Source organism: Plectropomus leopardus, chromosome 7 (genome assembly GCF_026936395.1).
Source record: "Plectropomus leopardus strain MGB_pleo_1.0 chromosome 7, ASM2693639v1, whole genome shotgun sequence".
Taxonomy (NCBI): Eukaryota; Metazoa; Chordata; class Actinopteri; order Perciformes; family Serranidae; genus Plectropomus; species Plectropomus leopardus.
This window is the reverse complement of record NC_142182.1, coordinates 11,254,271-11,274,958: the sequence shown is the minus strand read 5'-3', so window position 1 is coordinate 11,274,958 and position 20,688 is coordinate 11,254,271. Positions and strand designations below refer to the sequence as shown.

Below are 20,688 nucleotides of genomic sequence, written 5' to 3'. Positions count from 1 at the left end.
TAAAAAAAATAATTAATTAAACCAAAAAAAAGTCTCCATACAGCTCGTCTAAATTAATCCAAGTGCCCTTAAGATGAAATGTGCCAAGTTGTTTTGAAAACATCACTGGCATCATGTTTTCAGCTTTTAGCTCCTAATGTTGGATTCACGTATGTGCGCTTGCACTAGACCAACGAATGCTCACCGTATCTACGCGCCAGTGTTTACATACTACCTGGAAGCCCACACAGTGGTTTTAAATCTGGCTCCACACTAGGAGCTACGGGCTAAATCAAGGCTGAAAACATAACCTCAGTAACGTTTTTCAAAACAACTTGACACGTCAGGGCTTCAGGACGCTTTGATTACTTCGGACGAGCACTGTAGAGACATTTTGGGGTTTTATTATGTATTTTTTAACATTTGAATCCCGGTCACCATTTGCATCAATTGTTTGGGAGATGAGTGCAACGCCTTTTCCCCATGAACCTCCGGCAGTGTTTTGTGGACTTTAAAACGTAACCCGACTTTCCATCAGCATGAGGGTGAGTAGATAATGACTTTCCATTTTTTTGGATGAACTGCCCCTTTAAGTGATGCAGCCTAGTGCAGAAAGTCTTGGCTCAGTAACGAGAGTCGTGTCCGTCCTTCATTCATCAGGAGCTGGTGAGTCAGAGGCAGAAAGTGAGAGAGGAGAGAGAGAGACTGCAGGCCCAGCTGGAGCACTTCAGGAGGTGTTTGACGCTACCTAACATTCACTGGGGAAGGGGGCAAGTCAACGGGCACACGCCGAGGTGACCTCCGACTCCAACTCCCCGACGGGTACGCCTCTGACAGCGAAGGTACAGTAACACGAACAAGACCGACTGGAGCCAGACCACTCTCTGAAGCACTTGAAGCACTTGAAGGAGCGGTTCCTTGTCTTGTTACTCTTCTGGCCAACCAGTTATGTCACCTGACTGGTTCCAGATTCAACTGATTACCTGCCATGTTCGCCACGGTGACCGTAAACCACGGAGACCATAAAGTCGAGGCATTCTGACTGTATCAGCACTGTGTAGGTGAAACAGCATCTTTGCCAGAGAAATGCTAACCACTCCCACTAGTCCCCGAGTCAGCTTTAAGGACTCTCCACCATTTAACTCACATCATCGATCCACACTAATGATCATCACTCGGCACAAACCTGTAGCCTCTGTGGACAGCCGTGAGAAAAGACTGCGCATGCAGTGGTCACTTGGTTAATACTCAGAGAATGAACATTGAGTCAAGGAATCAAAGCACACCTCAGGCCTTAAACTTGATAGGATGCACTTGAAGCGAAATTGGGGGAAATACTTGACCGTCCTCTGTGTGGTTTAATGTCGTCGTGTCTACTTATCTGACAGATGAAGCGGTTTGTGTGCGCATAAAGCTTCTGCAGAGGATAGGAAACTTCTAAAAAGATATTATCTATATAAAGGCAAATGGTATCAATGAATTTTTTTGAGGTTTAATACATTTTCCATTGGTAAATGTCACTTGTGATAGATGAAGAATTTTGTATGTTTTATTGTTTTAACCATTTCTTGTGGGAAGCCATATGTTTAGTTTGAATTGCTGCTGGTCAGAATAAAAAAAATGTTTAGGAAATGAAGGATGTCAGGACAGTTGTATTTGAAAATAATGTTACCTAATGTCAAAATGTTTGGGGGTTGACCAAGATGCACTGTGGATGGAAGACAATTTGCAGTTTTTGTCTCACACATTATAAAGTTAACGATTGCTCAGATGGTTTTACTGCAGAGTCTGTGTCCCTTCAAATGCATAAAAATGTTGAGAACACTTGAAAAGAATAAAAGTTGTGATATTTTTAAAAGGCCTTTTGCAACATTCGACACAGGTTCTTAATAATTGGCATCACTTGAGTGAAACTGCGGTACTTTTAGTCATACTGTCAAACCTTACAGTTGTTTTCACCCATCTGAAGGTGATACCTCGTGGCATTATTGTTAAAAAACTAAGCAAAATGGCTTTCTCAAGGAGATGAAAAAGCCAAATTATTATTCAGCTCCATTTCAGGACTGTCAAAACCTATAAACGATTTATTTTCACTTGATGCCCGTACAGTACTTGAAACAATCTCTAATTGTTTATGGATGACATAAACATCAGAATGACACTAGTCCTCTGAGGATAACAATAAACTACATCTTCTCTTTTGATGAGATTTATTTTTGTTCAAGCCACATAAAACAAACGTCCCGAATTCGTCATTTCTGCCCCCTTTCCCTCTGAATATTAAAATCCCAGGAGCCCGTTCCTACAAGCACAAGCTAAATAGCAATCTCCCAAAATCACCTGACCCTCCTGCTTCACCTGTTCAGTCTCCTCTACAAACTCGCTGTGATATCCTGCATATTTGTTTCAATCAGTTGTCATGTAATGTATTATTTGGGCTGTATAATTGTGATGAATTATTTATTAACATATAATGCTGTACATTCTGATTGAAATTTACATTAAAATATTTGTAAAATGTCTTTATCGATCATTGTCTTTTATCTGGGGAGTTTTTACTTCTGGCATATTTATTTTAGCACTCATTTCATGTTTCCTGCATAAACAGGTATTCTGTTTCTGGAAAATATGTCATGTGTGTCTTATCTGGTTCAGAAATTGCTCCAAAATCTTAAATTGGTGTTAAATTGAGTTGAGACCTAGTGTCTGTGACGACTATAGCTACGATTCACGTCATGTTGATGGGGTTGTTGTCATCCTGAAAAAGGCTCATTAAGACGGAAATGTTTTAACATAGTATGTTGATAAAAAAATAAAATAATAATAGTTAAAAATAATAATTTAATCAATTAACATAACTTGATCATTTTCTTGTGATCTTGAGATAACGAAATAATTTAATAGTAGACTATTCACCAAGCCGTCAGGTTAGCTCGACAGACAGCTGTTTTTACGTTAACATTCTTGTTTTAATATTCATTAATTCGTTCAAAAAATGGTATAGAATAAAAAAGCATAAAAGCACAAAAAATTCCAGCTTATCCACATTAGTGTCCGGGGCATCCATCAGTCAGCACGGTATATCATTCGTGACAGAAATCTTACGACTATCACACTTCATTTGTTATCTCGATAACTCAAATTAATTATGTCATTATCTCAGAAAAACAGTTTTGTTATCTCAAGATCTCATGAAAATTATCCGGTTATCTCAATAATGAATGTATGGCTTTCTTTTCCTTTTTTTCTCCTTTCGAAAAAAATAATAGGAATAATTCAACTTAACCCCCTGGCATGTTAATTTGAATTTTGCACTACAACTACTACTAATGTCAAAATAAGTCATATGCACAATGCAATTTGTTAAATAATGTTTATTTTAAAAATCAGGGTTTCCGGTTATCTTATGTTAATATAAATATTAATGAGTGTATAGTCAGTTGCGTAATGAAATATGAATTTAAGATAACTCTCCCAACACAAATCTAACTCACTGTAATACTTCAAATAAAAGCACAATTCCTTTTACTAGCTCTGTGTGGTGACACATTTTGACAAATAAAGGCCTGTCTCAATTAGAGGCCTGGTCTGGGAGCCATGCAGTTCATTGTTATAGTTCCTTGGATGTTGTTGCCTACCTGCTGGAAATAACGCTAGTTAGCTGCTTAGATCGCAAAAACAAAATGTGTATATGTTTAAACTTTTGTCAATATGGACCTGTTACAGACAATTTTGGCTTAGTAAGATTCAATTCAGTCCTTCAGTTAATTTTACTGACACCGTGAGCACCAAAGAAGCATTATCGGCATAGTAAACGAGAGAGACACTAAAAAAGAGATTTGTTGATGTCGAAGACTTTATTTCTTTCTTTTTAAAAGCTACAGAAAAAAAAATGTACATAATGTTCAGAATAATCATAACCATATAATTAAAATTATTATAATATTTGAGATTTTTTTTCAGGTCATTTTCATGTACTTGGGTCATTTCTTCTATTGTTGGTCATTAGCTTCATCCAAGGTTTTTGAGAAATAAATGAATAAATCAATCAATCAATAAATCAATCAATAAATAAAGCCATCTTGCCCAGGTTTACAGGGTTAAATACAAACTTTGATTGTATTTCTTCATTTGCTGTTGTTTTGTATGAGATAAAATAAAAAGCCTGACCAAAATATAAGGTTGTTTAGGCCAATGATTTAAGCAAATAACACAAATAATTTAAGTTTTTCGGTACTTAAGCTGCCATTTTGTCAGTGATGGGCTGTTACTGAACTCACGTGCCTTTTCTCTGCGTCTCTCCGTTGCCAAGAGAAACGGAAAACACGTCAGACGCAAAGCGGAAGTGAATCGGAGCCGTCATTGTGTTGAGAGGGGCCGTTAGCTGTTTATCTTCGCTGCGAAAATGCCGGAGTTAGCGGTGGAAAATGTGGTCGTTCACCCCCTGGTGTTGCTCAGCGTGGTCGATCATTTTAACAGGTGAGTAAATCTAATATCTGTGTTCAGTCTTTAACAAGGATAGAAGTAAAAATGTCCAGAAGCGCAGCGTTGCTGCTAAGCTAAGCTAACGTTAGCCCTGCTGAGTCAGAGTCCCATAGAAAATGAATGCAGACATGACAGAGCTAGTTAGCTCATTGAAATCAAGTTCGCCACCTGGTCAGTGTTAGAAAACAACGTGTGCTCAACTACAAGGCGAATTGAACTCACTATAAACTAATAATATAATCCTGTCATTCGATTTTATTAGCGATAGATAACGTTAAGATTTGAGCATTAGCTTAAAGCAAGTTAGCAACCTAGCTAACGACTCAGTCTGTGTTTATGACTCATCGCATCCACTCCTGATAAAACTGTTGTGAACTACAAAGTTAATTTCTGTCACTTTGACATTTCAATATACAGGATAGGAAAAGTTGGCAACCAGAAACGAGTGGTTGGTGTCCTCCTGGGATCATGGCAGAAAAAAGTTCTCGACGTCTCAAATAGTTTTGCAGGTGAGTGACATGGTGACAGTATTTGGAAAATACCAGAAAAAACGATTATATACACAACCGTAATGACATAAAGAAAGAGGCAGATGTAATGTACGGTGCAAAGGTCTCAGCCAAAGTTGTAATGTACACACACACACACACACACACACACACAGAGGGGGTTATCTGATTTCATTTTCTCTTTGTTTTGTCATTATGGTTTGTTATTCATTTTATTTTTACCTATCATTTCATCATCTGATAATCTTCTATCCAGGTGTGAAACTACTTTAGACTTTATCAGTAATTCACGTGGTATTGGATCGGCACATAGACGCTTACTTGATCCAGTATTTTAGGTAGTATCAGAGGCATTTCTGATACTTTTGTCAGTATTGGAACGACTCTATTAAAAAGCTCCCTCTAGATACAAAGATATCACAACAAAACTGTTTTTACAGGCTGAGTTGTCAGCTGATCATGTGTAAAATCAGTGGATTTCACCTTTTAAGATATAAGAATATACATTAGACAGCATTTTATTGTGACGCTGCCACAGACAGATCCCGTCAGTTCTTTAATTCCTTGCCGATGTTCTCTCACAGTGCCGTTTGATGAGGATGACAGGGACGACTCGGTGTGGTTCCTGGATCATGACTACTTGGAGAACATGTATGGCATGTTCAAGAAAGTTAATGGTAAAGCACTGCCTGCATCTACGTCAATCACTTGTGTCTTTCACAATGGTTTTACCGTAGTTTTATACTTGTGAGTAACTGTCTTCCCTGCTTTTTCAGCCAGAGAAAGAATAGTTGGATGGTACCACACAGGACCCAAGCTACATAAGAATGACATTGCCATCAATGAGCTCATCAAGCAGTACTGTACCAATTCGGTATGTAACTGCTTGACTTTTTTCCTCTGTTTAATGAGCATGTGTTGTGACACCATCTTGTTCTAATCATATCTATTCTGATGTTGAATAAGATGCTCATATTTTTTTTTATCCCTCCAGGTATTAGTCATCATAGATGTGAAGCCCAAAGATCTCGGTCTACCCACAGAAGCATACATCTCTGTGGAGGAAATACACGATGTAAGTGAATCCTGGGTTGCATTGAGGCAGATGGGATACCAGATGTCAAAAGTTTGTTTGAGCTGTGCATTGATTTATCGAATTCTAAATGACATAATAAATATGTTTCCATTTGTGTGAGTTGACGATGCATGTAGGGTTTACTGGACACAAGTTGGGTGATTTTCAATGAAGTTTTATGGCTTCTGTTTATATTTATTCTGCTGAAAAAGCAAACAGAATTGAAAAGCCTTTAAATAGCTTAATTTTTGTCCTTTGAATTGTTAAAAAGTATTTTCAGTAGACCTCTTTGGACAGTAGGAGAGATGTGTGAGATGTGGCAGAAAGTGGTAATCATCTGCGTGCGGCATGCCAAGATCATCGCACGTAGAAGATGCACCAAAGGGCGCAGCCTGCTTTGCCGAACCTGTTATGCACAGAATAACAGACTAATAACAGAAGGAGGAGAACAAGGAGAAGTGGTGCAAGGAAACATGCCAGCCTCTAGCTTGTAATACATGTTTTATTATTAAAAAATATATTTTATAATTTATGAAATGTAATAAAATATAGGCCTGATTTTAAAGTACAAATTTGAGTTTTTAATCGGTCTCGGGCCAACTGCTGCCATGTGTCAGGTCTCAGGTCACGCTGGGACAGAAACTGTGCGGGTTCGTGTAGGGTCGGGCCTGATCCGAGATCTTATTTCCAGTGAAAGGTGAAAGTCTGTGCTGCAGTGCTATCATCACATCCTGCCTTTACTTTTCCTTTGAGAGTTTTTTGTATTTAAGTTGAAAACAAACTTTGGTTAAGAGTTGAGTTAGAATTATTGTTGTTGTTGTGATTTATTATTTCTAGGATGGCACTCCAACATCCAAGACTTTTGAACACGTCACCAGTGAGATTGGCGCTGAAGAAGCAGAGGAAGTGGGTGTGGAGCATCTGCTCAGGTACTGAACAAACCTTTGATTTCCAAATTTCCCTCCGCTGTTATTTATGTAATAACAATATAAGTCAGCACAGTAAATAATTGTAATCACAATACGCAGTATAAATGATACAATTCTGCTTCTTTGTAATCGACAAAAGTGCAAAGACATACCGACAAATGAAAACTCCTCGCTTAACGTGTTAAGACATTCATTACTTCTCATCTGCCGCATACCATAAACAGAGACATCAAGGACACCACAGTGGGCACTCTGTCGCAGCGGATCACAAACCAGGTTCACGGCCTGAAGGGACTCAACTCGAAGCTTTTGGACATCCGCTCGTACCTGGAGAGAGTGGCAGCGGGAAAACTTCCCATCAACCACCAGATCATCTACCAGCTGCAGGATGTCTTCAACTTGCTGCCAGACGTTAATCTACTGGTAAGTTGTTTGTGTTTTAGGGGCGTTTACTCTGTATTTAATTAGAATAATCAGGGAAATTAGTGTCTTTTGAATTGTAGAGCTTCTAATTACACTTATTTTTAAGCGATATCTGGTTTATTTTCCTTTATCAAAGGTGACTGAGAGCTGGATTTTTACAATGAATCAAAGCAATTACTCATTATTAGTTATATTAAAATTTCCTGATAGAATTGTAAACACACGCCCTCCGTTTCCATCTTCGGTCTGACATTGCGATGTCAGTGAGAGAAGGGGGATTCGATCTTTCCTAACCAATCAAAAGAGACCTGTGCATCCACCTCATTTTAAGTCTTCACTGATGTTTCGTCATGTCAGCTTTCTTATTGTGACCCAGTTCTGAGAGTGGAGGGGAGTGAAGTCAAACTGCATTGTCAGGCGACATTGAGAAGACGATGTGTGTCGTCGTAGAGCAGCCTTGACAGCAGCGTCAGTGTTGTCTGTAGCGCTCGTCGTCGTTTTTTTCTCCTCATTGGTTCTGGCACCATGTTTGACAATGGCGCTCGTCCCGCCCATAGCACTGATTGGCTAGTTGTTTCCCCATGCAGCGCTCATTGATAGTCTTTCATGTAACTCATTAATTTAGTGAACAAGAGAGATTGTAATTAAAAACTTGATCTGAAAATATAAAATCTAGATCTAGTGAGAGTCAAGCAGCTTACAGCTTCAACTGACGAAATTCATCAAGTCTTTGTATGGATTTATTTGGGTGTTGGAAAGGGTTAAAAGCTAACTGGTTGTCCAAATTAAATATTATAATGAAATTTGAACTTTTCACTTTCATATGAAAATTGTAGTTCAGCCGTATCAAGTCGATTAACTGATAAAATAATCATCCACCAAAATGATTAATTAAATTAATTTGATTTTGACATTTTTCTGGTACAGGATGCAAATCCTCCACACCAGACTCACTTATTACAACAACAAAAAAGCATACAAAGAAACAATATCACTATTATATTATTATTATACAAGTATTCTTGGTTGCAGTCCACATAATTACAGAAGTTGTTGGAGATAAATACTAAGGCTGCCCCTTAAACGTCAGAGATTCGAATCATCAGTTGGAGACGTCTCAGTCCACTGAGACTGCTTTGAGTCATGCAGTCGGGTTTTTTTGTTATTTAGTGTGCTGTGCAGTGTGGGTATGTTTTGGTCTCCACATTTTGAAGGGGAGTGAGAAAACACTGTTTTCTCTCTTCTGCTGAGATGAGGTGAATTTACATCTCACAACAAGCTCAGACGTGACAGATGCTGGCTTTTGTTTAATATCAGGTGTCAGTGTAAGATGTTGCACACTGCTGATCCACCATTAGCTTGTTTACCGCATTACATGAATAAGATAAGATAATCCTTTATTCGTCCCACAACAGGGAAATTTGCATTGTTACAGCAGCAAAGGGAAATCAAAGCAGGCGTGTACAAGATAAATAGAGCAAAAAGAACAATATAAATAGTAGAAAAACAAGACGTAAAACTGAAAATAGAAAAAAAAGAAATAGAAAAAAGAAATAGAGAGAGCAAAAATAACAGTATAAATAGTAAAAAAAAAAAACATGCAACACTCAACAGTAAAAATACATATATACACCGTTGCACATTGTTATAAATGCTGCTGTTTCACTGAACGTCCCACTTAACGTTACACTGAACCCCGTTCAAACTTTTAAAATTTAAATGAAAAACAAAACAAATTGTGGAATATTTGTATTGAACAGACAAATCTGATTGGACGAACATAATTCTGCGTCGGGTGCAGCTCTAACAGATACCTGCTTTCTTCATATCTGGATAAGATTCCAGCTATGTGTTTGAAATATGGCTCATCTTTTTATCTTTAACACTTTTTTGGTAAAGTTTCTACATCCCTGCCTAAAATTGAATCACATAAATCATTTTACCTCTCATCTCACTTTTTTAAAAAATTATTGACCCACCCAACTCTTGTGCGTTTCACATTATTTTAGACGCGGTTTGTGTTGCTGAATATCCCGTTTCTGTCTTCGCAGGAGTTCACAAAAGCCTTCTACCTGAAGACCAACGACCAGATGCTGGTGGTCTACCTGGCCTCGCTCATACGCTCCGTGGTGGCTCTGCACAACCTGATCAACAACAAGATTTCCAACCGAGACGCAGAGAAGAAGGAAGGACAGGAGAAGGAGGAGGGCAAGAAAGAGAAGAAAGACGACAAAGAGAAAAAAGACGATAAGGACAAAGACAAGGAGAAGGAGAAAGCGGACGGTGCCAAGAAAGACGAAAAGAAGAAAAAATGAGGCTTCTTCCTTTAAGGTCTTTTCTCAGATCGCGCCATCTTCATCCGCATGGTGCTCCACTTTCTGCCCGCTGTTGCAGCTCTGTATGTGGGTCTCAGGCTAAAAGTAGGACTCTATATGGGGAATGGTGTCATTTGAGATTTGGCCTCACGGTCGCAAGTGGCGCTCTTAAAGACTGTTATTATCGTACAGAGATGATGATGTTTGCGTCTTTGGTTTTCTGAACTGTGAGAACATGTTCACTCTGTTTTCATGGTCGCCGTGCTCCTGGTGCTATACGACACCTGGGGTTGATTTTTTTGTAAGATGGAAAAAATGTTTTGTTTCTGTATCACTCATTAAATTGGGATCATATTAAAAACGGGTTGTTTTTGCAGTTTTCACACTGTTAATATTTCATCTTTATAGATTTACTGTTAAATGTTATGCAGTAGACGTGGCTGTAGGCAAATGTTTTGATAATGATTGTTTTTAGTTTGTTCTTAACATGGAGTTATGGAGAGAGGGCAAACTTTGTCTCACACAGCCTGTGCCACTTCACTGCTGTGTTTTTGTCCAGAGACTGAGTGGATTTTCGTCACGGGGCGGTTTGAACTCAGTCAGATTGCCAAATTGAAGACTGAAATAAAAACAGGACGCGTTATGTTACTGAGACCCTGCTTTAAACGGAGCTATTAAAAGTGATACAGCACTAACACTGACAATATTACAGACTTTAAATAAAAACAAACAACATCAAAATGCAACAAAACGTAAAATACTGCAATACCACTTTATAAAAAGCTGAAAATCAGTTAGAATCTAACTCAAATTTGCAATTGGTTTATTGGTATGACAGTTAAGTAAAGGATTAAAAAAAAATTTAATATAAAATTTAAAAAAGGAAATTTGAATGTTTTAATACGACTGAAAGCTCCAGAACATACATCGACCTGAGATTAACAACAAATAAAATGCTTACAGCTCAATAGAAAACAACAATCTCTTGAAAAAAAATACAGGATGATTGAATAGTGATGTCCAAGGAACATTTACACTTTATAATATTATTTGTCAGTAATAATATACAAGCCTTACAAGAATCTTCTAAACTTTTTCTATTTGGAGATAGATCAGAGTTACCATCGGTAATATTTACCAGAATTTACAGACAGTGTTATGCTGATGATTGATAATGTTTTCTTTGAAATAATAATAATAAGGTTCAGTGAAAACAAAAAAAATGTTACCTGATCGTGGATCATTTTAAGATTTATGTATCACTGCATCTTGTGTGTGTATTTATTTATTTATTAGGGCCCCCGAGCACCCAAAACGGTGCGAGGACCCTCTTGAAATCATTAAAATTGTTATTATTTATTTAGATTAAATTAAATATTAAAAATCCAGTGCAGTTAAAAACTCACTACAACAGATGCAATTTTAATGAAAATTTATTTTTAAAAAATTAGATATAAAGATAAAATATTAAATAATCATCATGAAGTTATCTGAATTTTCTGGTAGATTCCTTTTGCGGATGACCCTGATTATGACCATACAAAGGTTCATGTGATATTACTGTACAATTTTTTCCTCAAATTACATTATAACACATTACATTTTTAATGACTTTTTTCAACATACTATGACAATTTTTTCCATAATCTCTTTTTGTTATACTTTACTAGGACATTTTTCTTTCAACTTACTACCCAATGACATTTTTATTACTTTTTTTTGACATACTATACAATGACATTTTTATGATGTTTTTTCATCATGCATAATGACATACATACATTATGACACTATCATATATTTCCATAATCTTTTTTCGACATACTACACTAGGACATTTTTGTGTTGTTTGTTTTTCAACATACTATGCTACAACGTTTTTATGATTATTTTTCGACATACTATACTATGACACTTTTTTCATAACCTTTTTTTGAGAGACAATACTTTGACATTTAATTTTTTTACTTACTATATGCTGACATTTGTTATGATTTTGTAAAAATATACTATACAATGACATTTTTATGATGTTTTTTCAACATGCATTATGACATACATACATTATGACACTATAATTTTTTTCCATAATCTTTCTTCGACACGAGGACATTTTTGTGTTGTTTTTCAACATACCATCCTACGACATTTTTATGACTATTTTTTATACATACTATACTATGACATTTTTTCATAACCTTTTTTTGACAGGCAATACTATGACATTTAATGATATTTGTTTGACATACTATACTATGACATTTGTTATGAATTTTGTAAAAATATACTATACAATGACATTTTTATGATGTTTTTCAACATGCATTATGACACTGATTTTTCCATAATCTTTCTTCGACATTCTACACTAGGACATTTTTGTGTAGATTGTTTTCAACATACCATCCTACGACTTTTTATGACTATTTTTTCGACATACTATACTATGACATTTTTTCATAACCTTTTTTTGACAGACAATACTATGACATTTAATGATATTTGTTTGACATACTATACTATGACATTTGTTATGAATTTTGTAAAAATATACTATACAATGACATTTTTATGATGTTTTTCAACATGCATTATGACACTGTGATTTTTCCATAATCTTTCTTCGACATTCTACACTAGGACATTTTTGTGTAGATTGTTTTCAACATACCATCCTACGACTTTTTATGACTATTTTTTCGACATACTATACTATGACATTTTTTCATAACCTTTTTTTTGACAGACAATACTATGACATTTAATGATATTTTTTGCAACATACTATACTATGACATTTGTTATGAATTTTGTAAAAATATACTATACAATGACATTTTTATGATGTTTTTCAACATGCATTATGACACATACATTATGACACTATGTTATTTTTCCATAATCTTTCTTCGACATACTACACTAGGACATTTTTGTGTAGATTGTTTTCAACATACCATCCTACGACATTTTTATGACTATTTTTTCGACATACTATACTATGACATTTTTTCATAACCTTTTTTTGACAGACAATACTATGACATTTAATGGTATTTTTTGCAACATACTATACTATGACATTTTTTATGATGTTTTTGTACGACTATGACATTGCTGTTTTATGTGCCCCTTTTAAACTTGGCGCACCAGCCCCCTTAAATCTCTCTGCACGGCCCTGCCACAGATGCACACAGGGAGCAGTGTGGTGCTTTCAGAGAGGAGAGGCGGAACTGTCCTCCGTTACATTTTTAAAACTGCGTCATCTGCGGCTCCTCCACACCGCTCGCGATCGCATCGCTGCCACAGTCACCAAAACACACTGTAGTAGTAGTAGTGACTAATATAGCGCATTTTAATCTCAGGTTGTGCCTCGCAAATCAGATTATTGGGAAGGTAAACGGGATTCTGACGTCAAGGGCTTAAACACCGTCAGAGGAGCATCGCATGTGCTGCTCGCGCCCGCTCAGCAGCAGTCGGTGAAGAGGAGAGCAGCGCGTGCCACCTCCAGTCAACAAACCCTCCTCCTCCTCCTCCTCCTCCTCCTCTTTCTCCTCCTCTCTCTCTCTCCGGACCTGAGCATGACTTCTCAGACATTTCACTGCGACTGAAAGGGACGGACGGCAATATGGCTTCTTATCTGGAGGTGAGGCTGGAAACTGGTCGCTGCTGCCATGTTATTTGGTATTTTTGGATAACTTATGCACTTGTCGGGGTGTGGTTGTGCCGCGTGCACTGTAGGCCTGTTTTGAGAGACGGCAGGTGGCGCGAGCTTTCCAATCAATATTTGAGTGTTTGAATTTTGCTCCGCCACATGAGCGTTTGATGTCCAAAATCTCAATGGTGTGCATGTGCGCGGGGATAAACAGGTGGTTGACAGGCTCAGTGTTGCCAGGGGCGCGAGGAACGGCGTGACTTTGACTTATCTTTGGCGCACGTTATCTGTCAGTGCCAACCGGTTTGTGCTGAGTTGAAGAGAGATGGCTTCTTGTTGTTCCAGATCGCTGATGATGAGAAAGGCCACGAGTTGGATCTTTTCTGTGTCCCCAGACATTATGAGAATGATTTGGACAAGGTGATCATCCCTCATGGACTCATCATGGACAGGTAAAAACAGCCAATGAAAATGAAACATATTTTTGTCGAGTCATAAAAATGAACAAAAAAAAAGCCATAGTATTTTATGTTATAAAACATGTCATAGGATAGTATGCCATAGAAATAATAGAAAAAGCCATAGCATTGTATGTTATAAAAATGTCATAGTATAGTATATTGAAAAGTCATAGTATTGCATGTCATCTAAATGAAAAAAAACAAACATTGTCAGTCATTTAAAAATCATAGTAGCCTATAATATTTCAAAAAAAGTCACTATCAGTATTGCATTGCATCTGAATGAAAAAAAATTATACTATAGTATGTCAGAAAAAATGTCATAGTAAACAATGTTGAAAAAAGTCACAGAATGTTGTAGAAATGAAAGGAAAAGTCATAGTATTGCATTTAATCTACTGAAAAAAACCCAAACCATACTATAGTATGTCCTAAAAAAATGTCATAGTATAGCATGTCAAAATAAAGTCATGTTATAGTATGACATAAAAATGAAATCGTATAGTATGTCAAAATAAAGTTATAGTATAGTATGACAAAAAATGTAATAAGTACAGTATGTTAAAAAGACTCAAAGTATAGTATATAAAAATGACAAAAAGTCAAATAATGTCATAGTACAATATGTCCAAATGAAAAGTCAGTATAGTGTGTCATAAAATACGTTATAGTGTAGTATGTTAAAGAAACCCTCGTGGTATAATATGTCGTAAAAATGACAGTAACATCGGAGTATAGTGAGTCGGAATAAAGTCATAGAATCTTTCTGTTTTCACTGTCTCTGACACACACATTCAAACTGGGTTGTGCTATTTTAGTTGTGCACTGCGCTGCATTTGGTTGACAAATCACTGTTGGCCACATCCTACAGTGCATTTGAATGTGGATTTGTGAGGCAGGGGTTAAATGTCCGGCGCTGTGAAATGCATCGTAAGCAATTACGCTTAAGTGCAATATCATGTAAACCATCCCCTCCCTTCTGGGAAGAACTGCACTGCATCTGCACCGTTTAGTTTTATTTGCACCTACATGAGTAATGAAAAGACATCGGGGGAAGAGACATTGACTGTCTTGGATAGAAATGTCCCACAAATTGCAAATATTAGGTAAAAGGTGACAAGAAAATGACCTGAAAATGTGTTGATTTATGAGAAAATTATCAAAAACAAGGGAACATTTTTGAGAAAAATATTTTTAAAATTTGTATAATTGTATATTCAAAAATTATGATACAGAAAAATGTAGGATAGACATTTTTTTTTCTTTTTGGGAGGGATTTTTTTTTTTATTTTCCTTTTTAACTTTCCTCAAGTTAAATAACTATAATCATTCATAAAAAGAAAAGGATAAAAACAAAGATTACATAATTGATCCAAATTTGAAGTCTAAGCAGTAATACAAAGTTGCTAAAAAAACATTTGTATATGCAAAGTAAAATGTGTTACAAATGAATCAGTGAAGTACTGCGAATCTTTTGCATATTAGAGTCCTTTCAGATGCTTTTTGAATAACGATGATGTAAATGCTGGTTGTAGTAATTTCAAGATCCAAGATAATTTTATTTGTCCCAAGGGAGTTTTATTCTTGAATATAAAAAAACACACACACAGTGCAGACACAGATGTAAAGTGCGCAGCTCAGACAAGTGCAGACATAAAGTGCATTCAAATACATGCGACGCCGTCCGTAATTTTACACCCTCCTTATTTCCTGAGTTCATCTGATAGATGTATGAAAGAATTTTTATACCTACTCAGACGTCTCCTCCTGTTTTTTAATTGCGACCACATAACGTCCACCTAATGGAAGCAGTTTGTATTGTGAATACAGATCATGGGAGGGGTCTGCGATGATTATCGTAGCCGTAGCCTGACGATGCATCGGTTTCTCTTTCTCTCTGCTCCAGGACAGAGCGTCTAGCCCGGGACATAATCCGGGACATGGGGGGACACCACATTGTGGCTTTGTGTGTGCTAAAAGGTGGCTACAAATTCTTCGCAGACCTCCTGGACTACATTAAAGCACTGAACCAGAACAGCGATAAATCAGTCCCCCTGACAGTGGATTTCATTAGGGTGAAGAGCTACTGTGTAAGCTTCCTTTTCTCATTTAATTTCCAGGAACCACTTGTGCTAATGTGAGGTCTGTGATATGGGGTTAGGAATAAGAGCAGCCGTCTTCAGTCAGAAATGGGCCACTGCAGTATTCACAGTGTGCAGAGTGTGCAAGAAATGCACAGACATTTGGAAATGTATTGTAGATTTGTGGTGAGAATTTTCCTGTGGTTCTCTAAACAGAAACTAATCCAAACTTATTCTGTAACCACACTGAGGTAATGTCTCCTCTTTGTGTCCCCCAGAATGACAAGTCCACAAACAACGTCAAAGTCATAGGAGGGGATGAGCTGTCCAATCTCTCAGGCAAGGTTAGTCCACTGGTGTTTGTCGGGCAGGCACACTAAGCACTCTTGTGTGGCTGAATATTTCATAAAATGTCCAGAGTTACCACGGTCATGGAAAACCTGGAAAAGTAGAAAAAAATCTATGAAAATTTGGGAAAAATCAAAGAAATTTGTTGTGTGTAATAAATTAAATTATATTAATGTAACATAACAGTGAATTTATTTTCTGTGCCTAACGACATAACGTAGCTTTAATTTGCGTCGACGTCTGACACCATTTTCGTTATGTTTTTTTAAATTTGTTCATCACGTACATTTCCTCATCTTCTCTGCGTGCTCCGTCTTGCCCCTCATGTATCCCCACCAGGCAGGTCAAATAATTTTTTAAGCACTTTTGGCTTCAGGGGAGCGGCATGTAACTTGAAATGGCTGTTTTTTGTATTTATTTTATTGTAATGTGTTTTTAAAAGAAAACACGTCAAAGGCTTTTTTGATTGTTCTCCTGTATTTTTTTGCGATTTGTACAGAAAACCATGGATTTGAAAGGCATTTTTATCTATTTTTTTGTCTTTTGATATCTGTACAGCCAAAAACTATAAAAACAGAAATAATTATTGTTGGATATTTACATTTCTGACAATCCTTGAACAAATTATGTTTAAATAGAGTTAGAATCTTGTATGTTTGAAAAAATGCTGGGTGAGTGGGACAAGGAAAAAACTATTTTGGGTCATTGAAAAGTCATGGAAAAATTTGCCCATGAAAATGTGTTGCAACCCTGACTGTCCTTTTATTTTCTTCCGCAGAATGTTTTGATTGTCGAGGTAAAACCTATTTTCTTTATTCTGTATTATGTTTGGGCAATATGGATAAAACTAGTATGTGTACATTTGTATATTAAATCAATATATCTCATGGTATTCAGTAAATTATATAGTTGACAAACCAAGGTGCTTTATAAAAACAATGCAGAAATACTCATTTAACTCCAATCTGATATTGTATTACATGAGTCCTGCTCACTGATTTGCAATATTGTTCATGTTGATATTAATACCTTGGCGTAAACAATATGAATTAATCTCTTTATGGTTGAAAAATTCACGTAATCTCACTGTACACGTCGTCATGCATGTGTCTGCACCAGTTAAGCCTCAGACATAATAATAATAATAATTTTAGATACAATATCAAAGTCTGTTGTGTAAATGTCATATTTTAAGTCATGCCTCTTTTTGTTTATGCTTCCTCTTTAATGTGACTGTTTCCTGTGTCCTGCATTGTAAAAAGGATATCGTAGAGACTGGAAGGACGATGCAGACGCTACTTTCCCTGCTGAGTGAATGCAATCCCAAAATGGTTAAAGTTGTAAGGTAAGCACCATCGTCTGCAGTCTGCAGGAGGCTGAATTATAGACCTGTGCTGTAAATGACTGGTATGTCTGCAGAGAAAGTGCATGTAACCGTGCTCTTAGCTAATGGACAGTCTCCTTTAGGACTGTATTAGAGATGTAATGTGATGGAGGAAGGGAGCAGCTTAAGAGTTAATCTGCTGCACCATTAACTGCACTGTGGAGATAGTGGCCATCTCTCTGGTGTAGGCTTGAAACAGGAAATGTGTTGAGGCAATGTGGGTTTCCTTTGATGCTTGCATAAAAGAGACATATGTGAAATACAATCACATTTATATTTGACCCTTTGAAACCTGGGCAAATCGAGTTTTCTTTTGGTTTTGTTTTGTTTTTTTTCAAAAACATGGGGGGAAGGTAATGAACAACAAAAGAAGAAATGATCCAGAAGTAAGAAATGTTTACATCTCGCGCTGTCACAAGCGCGAGACGCACGCTTCCCTCTGTGCAGTGACGCCGTTGGCGGGTGTAGTTCGGTAGAAAGGAAATAGTTCCTGCACAAAACTGCTCACGACAGGATCTGTGGATTATCTTTAATAACCAGGTCGTGGTTTCTGGAAAGAGACATTGCTGTTGAAGGCAGGCATCTCTGCGGCCGATATCTCCAACACTCAGAAACTCACACCAAAACAATCTAGAGAAATAAACAGCTCTACAGGTAAAAGGAAGAAAATGCATTTTTTTTTGTTTTGGGGTGAACTTTCCCTTTATGAGGAAATAAAGGTAACGCTTGCGCACTTCGTGCCACGCAACTTTATTCAAGACAGTGTTTCGATCCTCCTCGGATCTTCGTCTGGACAAAATGTTTTGAGGAAAAATATATAAAAATATATTTGTCAGGTCAAACAAAAAAGATCCAAATAGGATCGAAACTTGTGTGACATGGAGTAAGTGTGCAGGCGTTACCTTTTTTCCTCATGCAAGTGGATGTGCGTATATGCCCCCTGTTTGAACTTCCCCTTAAACCATTGCATCACCCACAAAAAGTTGATGATTTTTTTTTTCATTCTGTGAATTAAGCTTTCAGACAGCTTTTCATTTGCATCACTTAGCCTGTACTCTAATATTACATCCATGTATGTAAAAAAGGCTTGAAGCACAGAAGTTGGTCTTAAATGGTGAACAGGCATTTGTTTGGCCACGTTGTTGTGCGGGTGTACCAAGACAATCGTCGCCATCTGTCAGGATTAAAACCTGCACGGAAAAGGTCGCAGCGACAACTGCTCTTTATCTTCGACGTGTTAATTTCTCTTTGAAGGCTTTGTTTAATTTCTCCTGTATTTTCTGCATTTGTAATTCTAGCCTCCTGGTGAAGAGGACACCAAGGAGTTCAGGATACAGACCAGACTGTGAGTGCTTCTTTACTCACTTCACGCTCAGACATGTTATCTATGGAGTGCAGTCATGTGTAGTGCCAGTCACTCTCATGTGCGTCCTTGAAGAGCTGATAAAGAGTTATTTAATAAAGCTTGTGTTTTTCATGCAGGATTAACAGTCATATCAGAAAAATGTACTCTAGATGTTGCAGAGCCTACCACTTACGCTCTAACGCATGCTGGGTAACCCCTTGCTCACACTGTCTCCGATTATGTAACGCTTTTAGTTGGATAATCTCTTTAAGATTGTCCCTCAAGGACAGCTGTTACTGTAAGCAGTCTGACTTCCCACTGCAGCGTGGACGGCTTTAGTACAACCTCACACAGACAGTAAAAGAGCATCAATTAGTTCACTACAGAGCTTAACAGGAAATGTTCCCACATGTCATTTCAGGTCCGCCTGAGAGTTTTACTTCCACCGTACTCAAAAGAGGTTGTTTGTTTTCTTTATATGACTCACAGTGCTGGTTTCTATATTTATTTCAGACATTGGTTTTGAGGTGCCTGATGCCTTTCTCGTGGGCTACGCTTTGGACTACAATGAGTACTTCAGAGATCTCAGTGTAAGTTTGCTGCACTTGAGTACTCCAGATCAAGTATGGAGTCAGAAATCCTATCAAATATCTGCGTTCCATTTTCATGCTTGTTATTATGTCAAAACATAAAAATAATGTGGAAAAAAAACTATTTTGGTGGCAAAATCCTTATTCCTTCAGTTACTATTAAATATTACTATTTTCATAGTAAAGGTCCAATTTAACCATGCTAATTTTAAAAAAAGGAGAAGCTTATAAAATATCTAACCTATTTTTTTTTTAAATTAAATCTGTCACATTTATCTTTCAATACAGAAGACATGACCTCCGTCAGCGCTAGTTATTCAAAATGTTGAATTTAAGCAGGAAATCAAATTCCTGGACAACAGAAATGCATTAAACATGAATTGCTTGTCCTTTGTGTATTTTCATTTGTTTCACAGCACATCTGTATACTGAACGATCAAGCCAAGGAGAAGTACAAAGTGTGAGCAGACGAAGTGCTGCAGAGGCGATGACTGAAATCAATGACGACTAGGACCACTGTGATGCTCCTTCTTAGCTTTACTGTGTTTTGAATCTTATTTATTTTTCTACATAAGAATCCACAAAATGTGAATTGTGGGTTGTAAATAACTTAAAGAACATGTAATTTCTCCCCTGTTGAAGATGTGGGATCAATTCTGTATATTCTGAATATTTTGGTTGTTACATTTTAATTTATTAATTTTACATGTATAGACTTTACCTGTAAATTGCAGTTTTATCTCGGAGATAGAAAAAAAATGTCATTTGTTCAGATCACACGTCTCAGGCTACTTCATGTTCAGTGAGCTGTCAGTCATATTTAAGTAGCCTTCAGTTTGTTTCTGTTTCGACTTAAATGCGGATATATCCTTTCATTATGCCATAAAATGACTGACTTGGAATGTACTGTATGTTTTATTTCATATCTGATGTTTTCACCGAAGACCTGTTTACAGCAATATAAATCTTGTTGAAACCTTGAATGCTGTTGTTTTTTTCTCTTTCTTTTGCACTTTTGCAGTTTTCCCAGAAGAGGGAGTAACGCTAATAATATAGCAATATATGTTCAAGTAAAATAGCATTCATTTTCTGTCAACTTGTGATAATCT

The 20,688-nt window shown here is 36.9% G+C and overlaps 3 protein-coding genes across 7 annotated transcripts in view; all 3 read left to right on the top strand.

Moving 5' to 3' along the window:
• LOC121950517 (genetic suppressor element 1-like) overlaps positions 1 to 2,501 on the top strand; it is a 56,460-nt gene extending 53,959 nt beyond the window's left edge. For all 5 annotated transcript variants that reach the window (XM_042496541.2, XM_088079917.1, XM_088079919.1 and 2 more), the window contains one exon: positions 640 to 2,501. In XM_042496541.2, the coding sequence (XP_042352475.2) occupies positions 640 to 777 (138 nt within the window). In that variant the 3' untranslated portion in view covers positions 778 to 2,501. The remainder of the gene's footprint in view (positions 1 to 639) is intronic.
• Positions 2,502 to 4,269: 1,768 nt separating this feature from the next.
• On the top strand, positions 4,270 to 10,076 carry psmd7 (proteasome 26S subunit, non-ATPase 7). The gene is made up of 8 exons (XM_042496035.2): positions 4,270 to 4,458; positions 4,882 to 4,973; positions 5,558 to 5,650; positions 5,750 to 5,847; positions 5,968 to 6,048; positions 6,886 to 6,977; positions 7,202 to 7,400; positions 9,452 to 10,076. Exons 1-8 carry the CDS (start codon positions 4,385 to 4,387, stop codon positions 9,713 to 9,715), a joined length of 993 nt encoding a protein of 330 aa, XP_042351969.1. The 5' UTR covers positions 4,270 to 4,384; the 3' UTR covers positions 9,716 to 10,076.
• A 2,912-nt stretch (positions 10,077 to 12,988) lies between these two features.
• On the top strand, positions 12,989 to 20,562 carry hprt1l (hypoxanthine phosphoribosyltransferase 1, like). The gene is made up of 9 exons (XM_042496759.2): positions 12,989 to 13,361; positions 13,716 to 13,822; positions 15,738 to 15,921; positions 16,191 to 16,256; positions 17,039 to 17,056; positions 17,523 to 17,605; positions 18,943 to 18,989; positions 19,503 to 19,579; positions 19,996 to 20,562. Exons 1-9 carry the CDS (start codon positions 13,344 to 13,346, stop codon positions 20,041 to 20,043), a joined length of 648 nt encoding a protein of 215 aa, XP_042352693.1. The 5' UTR covers positions 12,989 to 13,343; the 3' UTR covers positions 20,044 to 20,562.
• Positions 20,563 to 20,688: the final 126 nt, after the last annotated feature.

Excerpts from the sequence above, each read along its gene's own strand:
- hprt1l (XM_042496759.2), top strand. Across the intron at positions 13,823-15,737 it reads CATGGACTCATCATGGACAG|GACAGAGCGTCTAGCCCGGG; the intron begins GTAAAAACAGCC and ends TCTCTGCTCCAG. Across the intron at positions 19,580-19,995 it reads AGTACTTCAGAGATCTCAGT|CACATCTGTATACTGAACGA; the intron begins GTAAGTTTGCTG and ends TTTGTTTCACAG.
- psmd7 (XM_042496035.2), top strand. The coding sequence starts at position 4,385 with ATGCCGGAGTTAGCGGTGGAAAATGTGGTCGTTCACCCCCTGGTGTTG. Across the intron at positions 4,974-5,557 it reads CGTCTCAAATAGTTTTGCAG|TGCCGTTTGATGAGGATGAC; the intron begins GTGAGTGACATG and ends GTTCTCTCACAG. Across the intron at positions 7,401-9,451 it reads TGCCAGACGTTAATCTACTG|GAGTTCACAAAAGCCTTCTA; the intron begins GTAAGTTGTTTG and ends CTGTCTTCGCAG.